This window comes from Morchella importuna, assembly GCF_003444635.1.
Source record: "Morchella importuna strain M04M26 chromosome Unknown Morimp01GS005, whole genome shotgun sequence".
NCBI lineage: Eukaryota > Fungi > Ascomycota > Pezizomycetes > Pezizales > Morchellaceae > Morchella > Morchella importuna.
In genome coordinates this window covers 1,338,073-1,352,017 of record NW_025763402.1, presented here as the reverse complement: position 1 = coordinate 1,352,017, position 13,945 = coordinate 1,338,073, and the positions used below count along the sequence as shown (strand labels likewise).

The following is a 13,945-nucleotide window of genomic DNA, read 5'->3' as shown; positions in this document are numbered from 1 at the left end:
ATTTTGCAGTGCGCGTGCCGGATTTCCATGATAGAGAGCTCTCAATTGGGGATTCGAGAGCTGGAACTGAGAATTGAGATGTTCTTTCCAATGGCCATAACCTCCCAAAAAAAATACATTGCTCCTCCATCCCACTGCACCCAAATACATAGCTAGCTAGCTACTCTAGTACGAGCAGTACCAACAGCTCAACACCCCTACAAGGATCCCCCTAGGCCTAACCACCACGTCCGGCCAATTGCACCACACCCGGAGCACCCGCAGCCGCATATCAGCCCACGGATTGTCAGCAGTGCCTAACCCACGCCGCTTACTGTCTTGGCCTCCCACCGCATATAACACCTCACTACCTCCCACACTCAATCCTCACACCTCCACCTCTCGCCTCCCACAACCCCACAACCTCCCACACACAGCAAACACGCACAATGGAACTCACAACAACACAAACCATCCTCGCCGTCGCCGCCGCCGGCATCTCGTACGTGTTGCTCTGCTACTCCATCAACAGCACAATGATGGGCCGCTTCCTGGACAAGAACCCGACGAAGTTTACGACGGTGAAGCCAGTGATGAATAAATAGACCAACACTCACTTTTTTCTCTCGCTTTTTCGCTTTTTAGTTTGTTGGAGGTGGTTATGGGGGGAGGGGAGTTGAAGGGAGGAGGGCGGAGGGCGGAGGGGGGAATACTGGGGGGCGGGCTTAATTAATAATGTATTTTGCGCTTTGGACGATAACGTACCGCGGAAACGGTTTCGGCGTAATGTAGGCACTTACTACCCACGCGGCCTACCTATATACACGTAGCTAACCATGTAGCTTTGTTACAGCTCCTCAAACAAACAACGGATGGACAACGGATGGACAATCGGGGAGGAGGCGGGGGGGAATAGGATCACGGAGTAATATAGATATATACCTTGGGGAGGCCGGTGTAATACAACATTTTTTCCCGAACAATCAAGTATTGTGAACGCGAATAATTGCCGCATCGTTCTCGGGAACAAAACAAGCGGGAGTCCACCGCGCCGATCTGAGCCCCTGCCGTACAGAAACGAAACCAGGGGACGAGTACCAAACGTGAGCTGTAGGTATTCGGAGCCGCGAGGGGGGTTAGAGTTGGGTGTAAAATATCCCTAAGGTTTGGTTTTAATCGTCTCTCTTCTGGTGAGGTTTTCGTATGTAGCTGCCCAGAGCCCAGGGAGGGCTACTATCTTGAAAATTCAACTCGATCAAAGCACTACTCTTGAACGTTTTTATTCTGAGTGAAAAGCTTGTAGATGTGCTGCCGTGACTGGAGTGATAAGCTCCTCCCATATTGCCGAGTGCTCTCTAATAAATAATGACGAGATAGAGTATGCACATAATTGTCCAATACCGAAATAAGCCAAGAAATACATCACCCCAAAGCTTTGACCAAATCTTTAACCAACTTCCGCAAAAATTTACACACCAGGGTTAGGGTTGAATCCCAATACATATATAGATAGGTGTTCGGCCTTATCCAAATAACATTACATCTTCAGCCTTAATTTTATAAGTGCAGTCGGTGCTGGTATGATTCGGAATTCTTGTGACATGGTTCTTATTTGTGTTGGAGCTTAATGAACGGGGGTTAATGGACTCTAATATACAAATTGTAGCGAATTATATGTAGTTATATATGCTCATCTGCATTCATGTTCCCAAATATTAGCATTTCAAGGCCCATCAACATGACAGCATTGCCAGCTATGATTCTATCCGCATAGCTACCCAGGCCTCATATATAACAATGCCTAGATATCAACCTTCATCCGACAGGCAGCATACTGAACATCATAGACCCCACCCAATTCTACAATATACGGTATCTTTCAGAGGCCACCCCCGTCTGCTTACGTCTACCAAGGAAGATAGTTACCAGACCAAAAGCTAACCAGACAGGATTTCTTGATATAGGTCTTACAAATTACTACTTCCACCACCCCTAGGCGCAGCAGACTGCCGCTAGCGGCACCAATTTACGACCGGTAGTTAGTGTCGGCGGTGTCGGCGGTGTCGGTAGTCGCTATGGCAACCTGGGAAGTGGGAGCGGCTACGGCTAGCTCTCCGCTGTCCGCTGCTAACTGAAGATCGACCGGCCGGTAGTGTAGGTGGTTACTATAGTAACCCGAGTGGGGGCTATAGCAACCCTGTATCTGCGGTCCGGACATGGGCAGTACTAGTACTTCCTGCAGGGGCCGGAATGGCCGTTACTGCTGGTATTCGGCGGGCTAATGAAGGGCCGGCTCTCTTCAAGGGTGCTGGTGAGATAGAGGCCGGCAGGCTTGTACGCAGGCCTGAATAGAGCCGAAAGATCAGGAAATCTACCGAATGGTCCCAAGAGACGTATAACTACGTACCTAACAGACCTCACCAGCCCGGAAACCTATGGAGGAACTACATACTCAGAAGCCAAAAAGAAGCAAGACAGAGAACGGCCCAAACGGTCAAATTCATATCTCGTTCAAGAAACAAGGTCCACAAATCACTACAAGTGAAGTAGAACTCCATAAACAATGGCCAAAATAAACGCGCGCCAAAAGACCTAAAATCGAAAGGGACTCCTTAAAGAAGCTAAACAGAATTAAGCCAAGATAAAGAAGAGGCCACAGGCCAAGAAGAAGAAGAGCCACCCGCGAGCCAAAAAAACGTATGAAGAAGCTGTAAGCAGGCAAAAGAAACCTCGCGGGTCTAGGCCCCGTGTATTCCCTCCTCGTTATCAGAGACCAGACGTTGCGAAGAGAAAGAACATAGGCCAGTGTTGACCTTATGCCTTGAGCCTACAGAGACTAAATAATCTAGGCTACTGTATGATACAAATGGGGGATGGAGATAGATATATATACGGATGGGAGTATAGACGACAACATTGAAGAGATATAGTGAGGTGATAGACCTTAATAAATGATATGGGGTGGACGAAGCCAACCCAATTTCAAACGCAGAATGATGGAGGACGACTTTCAAAACCAGGAGGTAAAGAGTGGTGTGGGGATTATGGGTCTTTATAGCTTTCGTAGACGACCGTAGGAGGAGGATAACATGCAGTGCATGTGGCTGTGGGGTAGAGATTTGGGTGTGCGGGTGTGTAGGAGCTCTGGTGAGTGTTGGTAGACGGCTAGGTGAGTAGGTAAATAACTGCATATCATGGAGAACTTATACATATGGGGTTGAAACCTCCTGTCTAAATTCAAATGACAGCCAACTACTCAGCGGCCCCACAGAAATTTCGAAGGACAAATAGCACCAGCTCCAACAAGGCATCCCCAACATCGCAATCACACAATATTCCAAACCACTGTCAGAAACTCCAGTTGTATGGATCGAGCAGCGTCAAGTAATAACGGTTCCCGGATTAATGGATTGAACAAAAAAAAAAAAAATAACGATTCCCACCACCGGCCAACAACCAAAGCAACCGAGTGACACCTTATGATTTCACTTCCACGTGATCATAGTTGGCTAGGGTTAGACTACAGCCGCCTCCCGATATAAGGATACGGCCGGGGCCGAAAATCTGTGTTGAATATATTTTATAAGGCGAGTATCACTATAAGGAGTAAGGAGATACTGGTAAAAAGGTATTTCGGGACCACCGATTGCTATCATTATAACGAGAGTATCACTATATGAAGTATCACTATAGCGAGAGTCGACTGTACATGTACTGCCCAGCTCCCGCGGCCCTGCCGGAGAATTGAAATTGAAGTTATTTTTTTTCTCTTTACCCCCGCGGAGCTGGCTTCATCTGCAATGAGAAAATTTTCCCTTATGACACGAACTAACCTCCCGCACCCAAGGGTTTAAATTTTAAGGCTTGGAGCAGGCACCAGTGGGCTGGGTCATGGACTAAAGTAGCTGGAGTCACTATACCCCCGGCAAGTTCTATATGGAATTGACATGGTAGCGTCACTTCCCATCACTCGCTGTTTCCATAATCCGGGGTGTTGCAAAGAAAAATGCCAAGACGATTTATGCCCCCGATTCGCTGCATATCTCTTTTAACGCCGCAAGGGTGCTTTCCGGGGCTCCTCCACACATACTTTATGTATATTATACAAGCTTCTTGCTAGCTAGCTGGCAATCGGACAACAGTACCCTGGGGTTGAATGTTTTGTTTGGGACGATGATCGATCTTTTGGCTTTTTGGTTTTAGTTTGGTGTGGGGAGGTGCATTAAATAGCCCTAACCCTAGGCCTAGGTGGATTGTTGGTTGGTAATGTGATGGGAAGATTTGGGGGATTAGTATTGTAGGATTCATATGTAGATTTGTATGCAGAGGAGGAGGGGAAAGCTTATAGTTAACTGCCGGAAGTGCATAGTGATAACTAACTATTTAAACATTTACCTACATCTAGAGATATATAGTAGGGGGAAATGACAAGCATTCCCCGATACTAACTTCGCTCTATCATGATATATACATCTAGAAGTGGCAGTACCATAAATTTCCTAGACATAGATCTCAGACCTCGACGTCAGTAGAACAGGTTTCGTCCTTAACTTGGGATGCGATTTGAGATTACTACTGTCTACCGGGTTCCAAGATCCCATACGTAAAAGTACGGGGAAGCGTGCATGAAGAGCAGGCAGCTGAAAGTGAATAGAGTTATGTGCATGCAATATCCCTGAAGATCGAGCCCATTATGATGCTCTAGCTACATGTAGGGAGAATCATAAATAAATAAACCGATCCTCTATGAAGACAAGGGTTAACTCAAACCTAACCCTGGCATATACAGAAGGTTACCAAGCCAAGCCGATATAAGATAGTTCCATGTTCAGGTTTTCAATTAATTAGTTGGTTAGCTTTTTAAAAAAAACCGGAGAGTATGGCATCGAATCTGTATTAGTGTATGTTCCCAATACGAGGCCTCGAAGACACGGTCAATGATCGAATGTCCACCGGACATTCCACAAACAGAGCGATATCTGTCCACTCCCTCTGGCCAGCAAAGTCCGAAAATTTGCAATGTCGCCGTGCCCAATCAAAGGGCCAGCAAGTCAGCGTTCGCATCGAGCACATCCCAAAGCCCATGGAGCCATGTGTTAGTAATTCCCAGCTCCCCCTCAACGTAACGTAACAAACCTAACAAAGCTCAATCCGCTCCCCTACTTGAAACTCTGTCGACAACCTAAGCAGGCAGTACTCGGCCCAATTGATCGGGCAGCAGAATACAGGCTATATTCCCGGCTCTCGGTCAACTGTCGTCGTATCAGAACACCGTATCAAAAAAGTAAACTTGTCGACCGAAAAGTTCACCCCCATCCTCTCTACATTGCGAGTCTACACCCGCCAAGGGGCCCGTGCTAGTTATGTGACAGTGCCACATTGACTCCGATCATGAATCGGAACATTTCTCTCGATCATTTTTTTGGTACCGGCCAGCCTTAGAGAAAGAGAAAAGAAAAGATCTCTCCTACCTCCCCGCCAACGACGGCGATATCACACTTCTCTCTCAGCCGCCCCGGGCCAAGTCCCGTGTGGAACGTAAACCTCCAACGCCGGACGGAACACACGTCCGATCCAAGCAAAGCAGAGCTTTGACGTAGACGTCGACGTCGTTTTAATCGCGCGTGCTCGCTCACAAGGAAACCAGTGCAGTCCGTAACAAAAAGCGGGCCGCACCCTGCGGTTCCGATTGGAGAGTCAGCTTTACCAGGTAAAGGAAAACAAAAAAAAGTTCAACCCCGCACTCGTGGGAGAAAAAAAAAACCTGGAGCCTCGTTGGCAAGTAGTGGGGAACATGTAGGGCGCAAGGTGAGAGGTGAAAGGTGAGAGAGAAATGAAATGTGAATAGTTAATAGTATTATTAAATTGGATTGGAGTTTTCAGAAGGTCCGAGGAGGAATTATTGGATAGCCAGGGTCCTGACAACAGTATAGTGTAGATATGTGGTAGGATATGAGTACGATAGCGACCATACTGTACTGCACACATTATGATCATGTAGGGACGTCGCCTGGATGTAAATACTTCTAGGACAGTCAATACGTACGTATGCACTCAGCTCCCTTCTGTCTCTCCCTCGTGATCTTTTCAACATTTTTTATTTTTATTCCGAGACCGCAACGATCGTGGAGCGCCAGATGCTTGTCTCACATCAAGATCTCCCTTCCTCCCTCACACAGAGGAGGGTCCGCCTACTCATTTACTCTACTCCAGATAGGTAAAGTGGAGTACAAGTGCATGAGACTACATTAGCGAACCTGCGCTGGGGCCAGTTCGGCGGTGCCCGTGGGGGTACTCTCAATTGAATGAATGTAGATCTCACCGCCCAGCCAGGAGAAATACGTACGCCTGGGACTGGGCAGTAGTAAACCCCGATATCGCCCTATCTGCGATTCAATTTCATAGAATTCGCATGCAGCGCAGGCGTTACTATGTAATGCCGTGTCAGTTGAGGTGCCCCACCTCAAAGCATCACACCTTGCCTTAACAACCAAGCTGTAGTACTCCCACGACTTGTCCTCGAACCAACCAGCCAGATAGTCAGGTCCTTTGTCAACTCGTCCATCCACTTACAGCTACGAGACCTCCCTCCCACCTTGAGCGAGAAGTCCAGTAAACCAAACCACAAAGCAGAAGTAAAAGAAGAAAAGAAAATCACCATGTCCGGATACGTCAGAATGGGCCGCGGGGGTGCGGGCAACACTTTCACCCAAACCGAACTCGAGAAAAAGGTACAGTAGAGCAACCCCGCCATTAGCTACATACATGTAGCTAGCTAGAGTAGTACCCTACTGCAGGCAGACAGGCGGAGCAGATGAATATCCAATTCAACGGACTAACAAATATGTAGGAGGAGGATATCGAGGCCCAAGAGCCCAAAACTGCGCATAACGACGTTGGCGTCGAAGAGACATCCCCGCCTGGTCCTCCGGCAGGGTACAAGCACATGTAAGTAGAGCCGACCGAGTACATAACTCCCCAGGCCGGCCTTCCTTAAATTCCCTTTTGTTTTTTGCCAGCTAGCCAGCTGTCCGCAATATTTGCTTTACTTTGGCTAGCGGCTGCTTACAATCCGCAGGGGCCGCGGCGGCGCCGGTAACTGGTTCGTTCCCTCAGAACTCGCCGGCGGCGTTCTCTCCGACCAATCTGAAGCGCCAACGCCCGAGCCGCCGGCCGAGCATGCTCAGTCCGTACGGATATGGCGAGGTCGGGGTGGCGCGGGAAACTATGCTGCTGATGCACCGCAACAAATTGAGGGTGTCGAGAAGGCGGAGGCGGAGTGGGCAAAGGCCGAAGAAGCGAAAGTTAAGGCGGATGTGGAGCAGACGTTACAGAAGCCCAGGCAGGCGCACATGAAGAATGGGGAGAAAGCAGACCCTGAGCTTGGGTGGAGGGAGGCAGGGTTGTAGAGTGGGACGGAGGGGGGGGTCTCTAATTAACCCCAATTGTGTGATAGCGGACTTTTTTTTTTGTTCGTGAACTTCTTTACAGTGTCGAATTGACTGGGCGATTGTGCCTTTTATTGTTTCTTAAGATTTTCTTTCCCCTTAACTCTCTTCTCGTGATATACGGCAATAGAGGATTTTCCTTGAGAATTAAGGAACGTTCCCCCGTGTTTCAGAGAAACTTTGAAGTCTCTTTTTTTTGTATTCAAGGTTTCAAAGTAATGTACCACGACTGTGCCAATACCGGAAGAAATCACATCAATTCCACATCCATGAGTTCAATCACTCTCTAGCTCGGCCCTAAGACACCGCTGATAGATATTTGCTTTGTCACAGTAATTTACAAATCCCCAGCCCTAGAGGCTTTTGCAGCGCATTATCGTGTCCGGGACGTCAACGTGTACCAGTTCCATCCCCTTCCACACCCCTCGAGTCATATTGAAGGAATTAAAGCCACATCACAGCTCTAGACCCTTTAAAACCAAATCGTATCATATATGTCGAGTCTATCCATCCCATCTAGCAGTGGCATGGTGCCGCCTGTGTCGGACTTCTCATCACCAGACATAAACCATCTCCAGGACCGGGGGAGAAGAAAAATAAAATTTTAAGCTGTTGTTTACTCACATCATCTCGCCATAAAAAACTTTTTATCTATCTCCCACGGGTAATCTTGCTGATCATACAGGGCAGAGCAGGCAATCGCTACGCTGCATGATGCATGTACTTGACATGGATAATCGTAGGCTGGCTGCCTGCATGCGGGGGTGGAAACGATTCTGAACCGCACCGGCAGTGGGTTGGGTTGTGTAAGTCTCACTCATGATCAACTCAGGCAACATTTTTTTCTTCATCAGAATACACAAAAAAAATGTTTCGTTTCATCCGTCGAGATTGAAGATCTGCCCTTTGGTTTACTTGCTCCAGCTTAGTTCTCCAGATTGTGCAATTGATGTGCGTCCGTTTGAGATTGTTTATCTATGATGGTTTTGTTTTACCCCCGCCGGCACCGGGAATATGATGTTTTGCTGTTTACCCATAAACCTAACCCGACCTTACCCAACCCACCCTACCCATGACATCGTTCCCACTCCGCTACCCAAAAAACAACCCCTCTGCCGTTGCCGGCCGTTTTGACAGCTTGTTTTGCAGCCTTTCCGTCCGTACGTACGTACGTACGTACGGCTAGCTCCTCCGCGCAGCAAGATCTAGATAACTAAGCCCTGTGCTGTGCAGCTTCCGTTCATAAAGTGGGCGCTGATAAAGACCAAAAAAAATACTAAATTGCGACATCCATCATGTCAGAAATAAAAAAAAGTTCGGAAGAATTGGGGATCATCGGTGCACTGTGATATTATTATTCTCCCGGGGACACAGCTAGAGTAGAGTGCAGCATCACACGCAGATAGATAGGTAAAGTTTCCGGTACGGGGCACGAAGGCAGTTTTGTTTGCAATCGTCGGATCTCCCACTCTTGGGTGCTGTGTTAGTGTTAAAGCTAGCTCGTGCGTTGGTTTAAAAAAAAGTATAAGCTTCTGGGATCGTCATAGGCACAGGAACCTGAAGTTTTTTTGTTCATGGAGGCGTTTTCGATTTTCGCTTAGCTAACTAGAGCTCCTGTTCGGGTTGATGTGATGTGATAGACATCTATCGATGTGTTGGTGGGTTTAGGTAAAACACCAGAAGCACGAACCACGAGCCACTCCTAAATCATCGTCCCCCAGGTTCAAAGGTTTTGAGTACCTAGAGTTTGACTGTTACGGAGGAGTATCAATCACCGCCAGAGCACTTCAGGGCCTCTCAATGCTTTGAAATATACGGAACCGGACTGAGCCCCCAAAGATCTTACTGAGAAACACCCCCGGGTGTCTGTCCGTCCCGTACTCAAGAGCAATCAATAGCTTTCCAGGTTCTGTCTTCCAAGCCCCGAAGTCTTGGTTGACTGTGCTAGCTTGGGGGGGGGGGGGTATCTCGTTCCTTCAGAGCCCTTTAATTACCTAGCTGTCAGTTCCGAAGCTGGGTTTCTGCCGGGCTGCACCGATCTACCGGGTTTAATTAGAAAGAAAAGAAAGCGAGCCGAAACGATACGACATGATCACCAGCTAGAGTACGGGTGATCATAAAAGAAAAAAAGATGGGGAAAGCAGAACAAAGGAAAAGAAAGCTTTTTCATTCTTTTTTCCCCCTCTCGTCAGGAAAAAAAAAAAGGGTTGAATGATCGATTGCTCGGATCATCTGATTTGTTCCTGGGAGCAGCAGCAGCAGCAGCAGCAGCAGCAAGCAGCATGAGGGAAAAGGTGGGGTAGGTAAGGTAAGGTAAGTAAGGTAGGTGTCCTCCCTTCGATTCGAGCTGGTTCCTGTTCTCGGCCTTACGTGCATGGGTTGAAGGAAGTGTGTGCACTTTTTTCAAAATTTGAGTCTTTTTTTCTCTGCCTTGTCGTGGGGAAGAGGAACGAAAAGGTTATGGACGAAGTTTGGTTGGAGGACCTGTTTTTTTTTCCTTCAGCCAGCCAGACCAGCCAGGGACGCTCTCCTGTAGGAACCACGGAATTGAGAAGCTTCCGCTTCTCAATTGAACATATGCAGAAGCAGAGCAGGAAAAAAATACCCCCCCCCCCCCCCCAAAGCTCTACCAAGTCCTAGATGGAATTTGAGAAGCTAGGAGCTGGGAAACAAAAAAAATTATCAGCCTCGTGATCGCACAAGATTGAATTTCTGTATGAGTAACCGACCCTTGACGATACGATACGTGAGTGCACCATACCATGCCATGAATAAGAAAAAAAAATTTCTTGGACACAGGCAGAAGTCCAGTCTGACTGGAATCGTGAACGTGTTCGCCGCGCATCCCTCCCTTCTTGGATCCGCATTCGATCTCTTTCTTCACTCATACCGTACCCCGGCTTCCCAGCTCCGTTCATTATCCCATCATCCAGCACCTTTTTCTCCTCCTGCTCTCTCTTCTTCTTTTCTCTCTTCTTGCCATTTTGTTCCTACTCGGTGCACTCACTCACTCGACCAATCTCACTCTCGCTCACTCTACTATTACCTCGGATCTTCTCTTCTTTTCCTTATTGATATTATTATTACTATTCTTCCTGCATTCCTTCCTTCCCTCTCCCTCATTTCCCTCATCACCATCATCAATCCTCATCACTATCATAAAATACATCCCCCCCCATTGCATTGCATCTTCTTCCTTCATCTTCATATAAACAAGACCTCCCATCTAGCTAGGAAGCATCGGACAGACAGACAACCTTCATCCATCCCGACAAGGTTACACAAGGGAATTGAAACACCACGTCCAATTCAACCAGGCGCTTTCCGCTTTGAGCGAACGACGGTTACGTTCTAGGCGTCCGGATCCGATAGTGAATTCTTTGTGGAGGGTCTGAGATTTTTTCTGGATTACTTTTTTTCCAGCTCCTGGGATCCTTCTTCCCCCTTCTTCTATTGCTTCTACACTTCTACTACTGCTACATACATTCGTGCGTACGACAAACAAAATCAATCGACGCGGCACTTATATATATATTTCCATTCTGGCCAGCAGCTTACCTTACCTTACCTTACCGGAATTATCTACTATTGCTACTACAACAACCGAAATCAACGTCGAAAGATAGCTACAGGCAGCTTGTTTTGGGTTTCATCGGCAGGGGTATATTTGCTCAGCTCAGTATTATTTGCGAGTAAGCACCTGGGGGAAGATCACACACACACAAGCACATCGCAACGAGGCAGAAAGAAATAAGGGATAGAAAATAAAAGGAAAGAAAAAAAAATAATAACTCAATAATAAAAAGAGGGCAACCAAAGCAAGCAAGCAAAGATTCACTTCTTCTTGAAAGCTCGCTGCTAGTTACACGAATCCAGGAAGGAAAGGAAAAGCAAAAAACAAGGAGGAGCTCCGCCTAGTCTCGCGCCTAATCCCATTCACCTTTCTTAAAATTAAAAAGCTCGTAGTTGGTTGGAGAAAGCGCAGAAGCCTGGTGACCGGGACCGTCGACCGCAGTGCTCCATGATGGCCTCCACAAAGGTAGCTCCAACCCATCCACCCCCATCTCATCAATCCTGTCTGTCTATCTGCTTCCTACCTGACGCTCCCCCTCCTTCCTTCCCACACACCCACACCCACACCCCCTTAAAAGCATAATAAAAAAAATTCTCTTTACACTCATTTTTTTGCTATTGTTTTTATCATTATTATTATTATCATTGTTGGGAAAGAAAGCTCATCTGATCTGTGACAAAAATTAAAGGATTCGTCGTCTTCCGTATCCCCACGATTTCCATCACGCCTTCCTCCCTCTCCAACAGCAAGTGTCCTCCCTATCAAAACCCCTCACCACAGAACCCACTCGATAGGCTCTGTAAATTCTCACCGCGTAACGCGACGGAAGAGTATGTCATCGACTGCCGGAGCAGCCAACATGGCCGCCGTAGTCCAAGCAGTCAAGGAGGCCGCCGCCGAAATACCATTCTCGCTCCCGGCCCCGACTGGGCTCGCTCAGAGTCCTGGTAAAGCGGGCAAGACACCGGTATTAGGCAATAGCGGATACCCTAGCCCGCCGAGCAGCCTTCCCACTTCAACAGTAGTCCCGGGCCGGACGCTCAGCGGTGGTAACAGCAACAGCAATATAGCATCAGCAGAGGAGAACCTGCAGTTCCCGAGGAAGACAGGGAGTCTGGAAAATGGTAGCGGTGATAGTGCAATTGCTGAGGGATATGGACCAGATGCAATGAAAAGCGCGGGTGGGAGACGTAGAGCGAGTGAGGGTGCACATCTAGTGCTAGGAGGCGCACCCGGGGGCAGCAGGGCGAGGAGTGGGAGCGAACTAAAGTGTGACAAGTGTGGGAAGGGGTATAAACATAGTTCTTGTTTGACGAAACATTTGTTTGTGCTCCCCCTCCATTTCCTCATCCGTGTTGTTTCTGTTATATACTTCTTTGGGTTGGTTCGCAAGAACCGGAATTATTATCATTGCTCTTTGCTGCAATTAATCACTCCTACCCCACACTTGGTTTTTTTACTTTTTTCCTTGGCCTGGTCTGGTCTGGTCCCAACATATACTACCCCCAGCTTTCTTTACATAGTGGATATGCTATTAATGACACTGGGAATTTCTTCTTCGAACAATTGTCCCCCCCCCTTACCCCCATTATTATTGACCTATGCCCAACACAGCACATCACCCGCAAAAACATGAAAAATGAGGTCAATTTTACTTACGCCCTATGATATAGATGGGAACACACGCCTGAATGGTCTTACACCTCTAAGCTCCTAATATCCAAACATCAGCAAGTACAGCTCCTCGAAGCTGCCTCTATCCTTGTTTCCATGAACCCGAGCACCACGCCCCCAGCTTCCAACTCCGGCGCCGACCACGACAGCTCATCATCTTCCTCGGAAGACACCACGCCCCCACCGCACTCAGACATTGGCAGCCCAACCCCACGCGGTATCCGCAACGGCGCCGGCAAACCTGGAAAACGCCTCTCCGGATCATATCCGCGCTCTTCCACCGCCCCGAATGCTACTGGCTTCCCGAGCCATTTCGTGCAGAAGCACACGACGCCGAGGCAGAGAACGAGGATTACGCCCTCGGAAGATGAGGCGCTGGCGTCCGCAATTGAGCTACTAAGTTGCTCGTTTAGGACAATTGGAAGCCCACAGCCATCACTTGTAGTAGGGAGCTTGTTGGGACGGGTAAACGAGGTGAAGAGGGAGGAGGAGGAAGAAGAGGACGAGGGCGATGTGAGCATGGTGGATCTGGAAGAGAGTGGGAGTGAGGTCGGGGGGTGGGGTGGGAGACGTGGGAGCGACGAGGAGGAGGACGGTGTCTTTGGCAGGATGGAGGAATAATGGGTCTTTGGGTGATTGGAGGGGTCGGGGGGTTCCAGTTTTAGGTGCACAAATTGGGTCGGTAACTCGATCAATCTAGGTAGAAATCTCGCATCCTTCGGGACAAAGAGAGTTCCACCCTAATCCTCAAGTCACTGGCCAATTTATCCAGCTAAAACCCTCCCGTGAGGAAAAGTGGGATATACTGCGTATGCATTGTATAAATTTTGAGGTTTGGTTTTTTGGTTGTGGCTTCTTTTGGCCTGACTGCAATTTTTTAGTTGTCGTTGATGTTGGGTCGGTGGACTTTGGGATCGGAGCGGTTTTATTCCCTGCGATTGATTATCTCTTGTCCGTTTTTTCTTCTTTCTTTTTCTTTTGTAGGTACTCTGGGTGGTTTCTTCTTTCTTGTTCCCTGTTTCCTTAACTTTCTTTTTTCCTCTCTCCTTTTTATAACTTTCACGGATGATCCGCGCGCGCCGGACCGTCCGGCGACGACGATAAGGATCGATCTCGATAGCTAGCTATCTAGGGCCCACCCTCTTCTTATTTACGGTCGGTTGGTACCCTACTACTATATTTAAAAATAAAATAAATAAATAAACGAAAGATAAATAACCTTTGTGTTCCTCTGTTTGCATGGGCCCTGATGTCATTGACTGCCAGGAAA

At 47.9% G+C, this 13,945-nt stretch overlaps 2 protein-coding genes across 2 annotated transcripts; both read left to right on the top strand.

The window, feature by feature from the left end:
* Positions 1 to 6,638: 6,638 nt before the first annotated feature.
* On the top strand, positions 6,639 to 7,388 carry LAJ45_02876 (uncharacterized protein; the record flags this gene model as incomplete). The annotated part of the gene is made up of 3 exons (XM_046112467.1): positions 6,639 to 6,710; positions 6,830 to 6,927; positions 7,058 to 7,388. The coding sequence occupies 3 exons, from the start codon at positions 6,639 to 6,641 to the stop codon at positions 7,386 to 7,388; spliced, it is 501 nt and encodes a 166-aa protein (XP_045974593.1).
* Positions 7,389 to 11,451: 4,063 nt separating this feature from the next.
* LAJ45_02875 (uncharacterized protein) lies at positions 11,452 to 13,296 on the top strand (the record flags this gene model as incomplete). The annotated part of the gene is made up of 3 exons (XM_046112466.1): positions 11,452 to 11,466; positions 11,690 to 12,324; positions 12,675 to 13,296. The coding sequence occupies 3 exons, from the start codon at positions 11,452 to 11,454 to the stop codon at positions 13,294 to 13,296; spliced, it is 1,272 nt and encodes a 423-aa protein (XP_045974592.1).
* Positions 13,297 to 13,945: the final 649 nt, after the last annotated feature.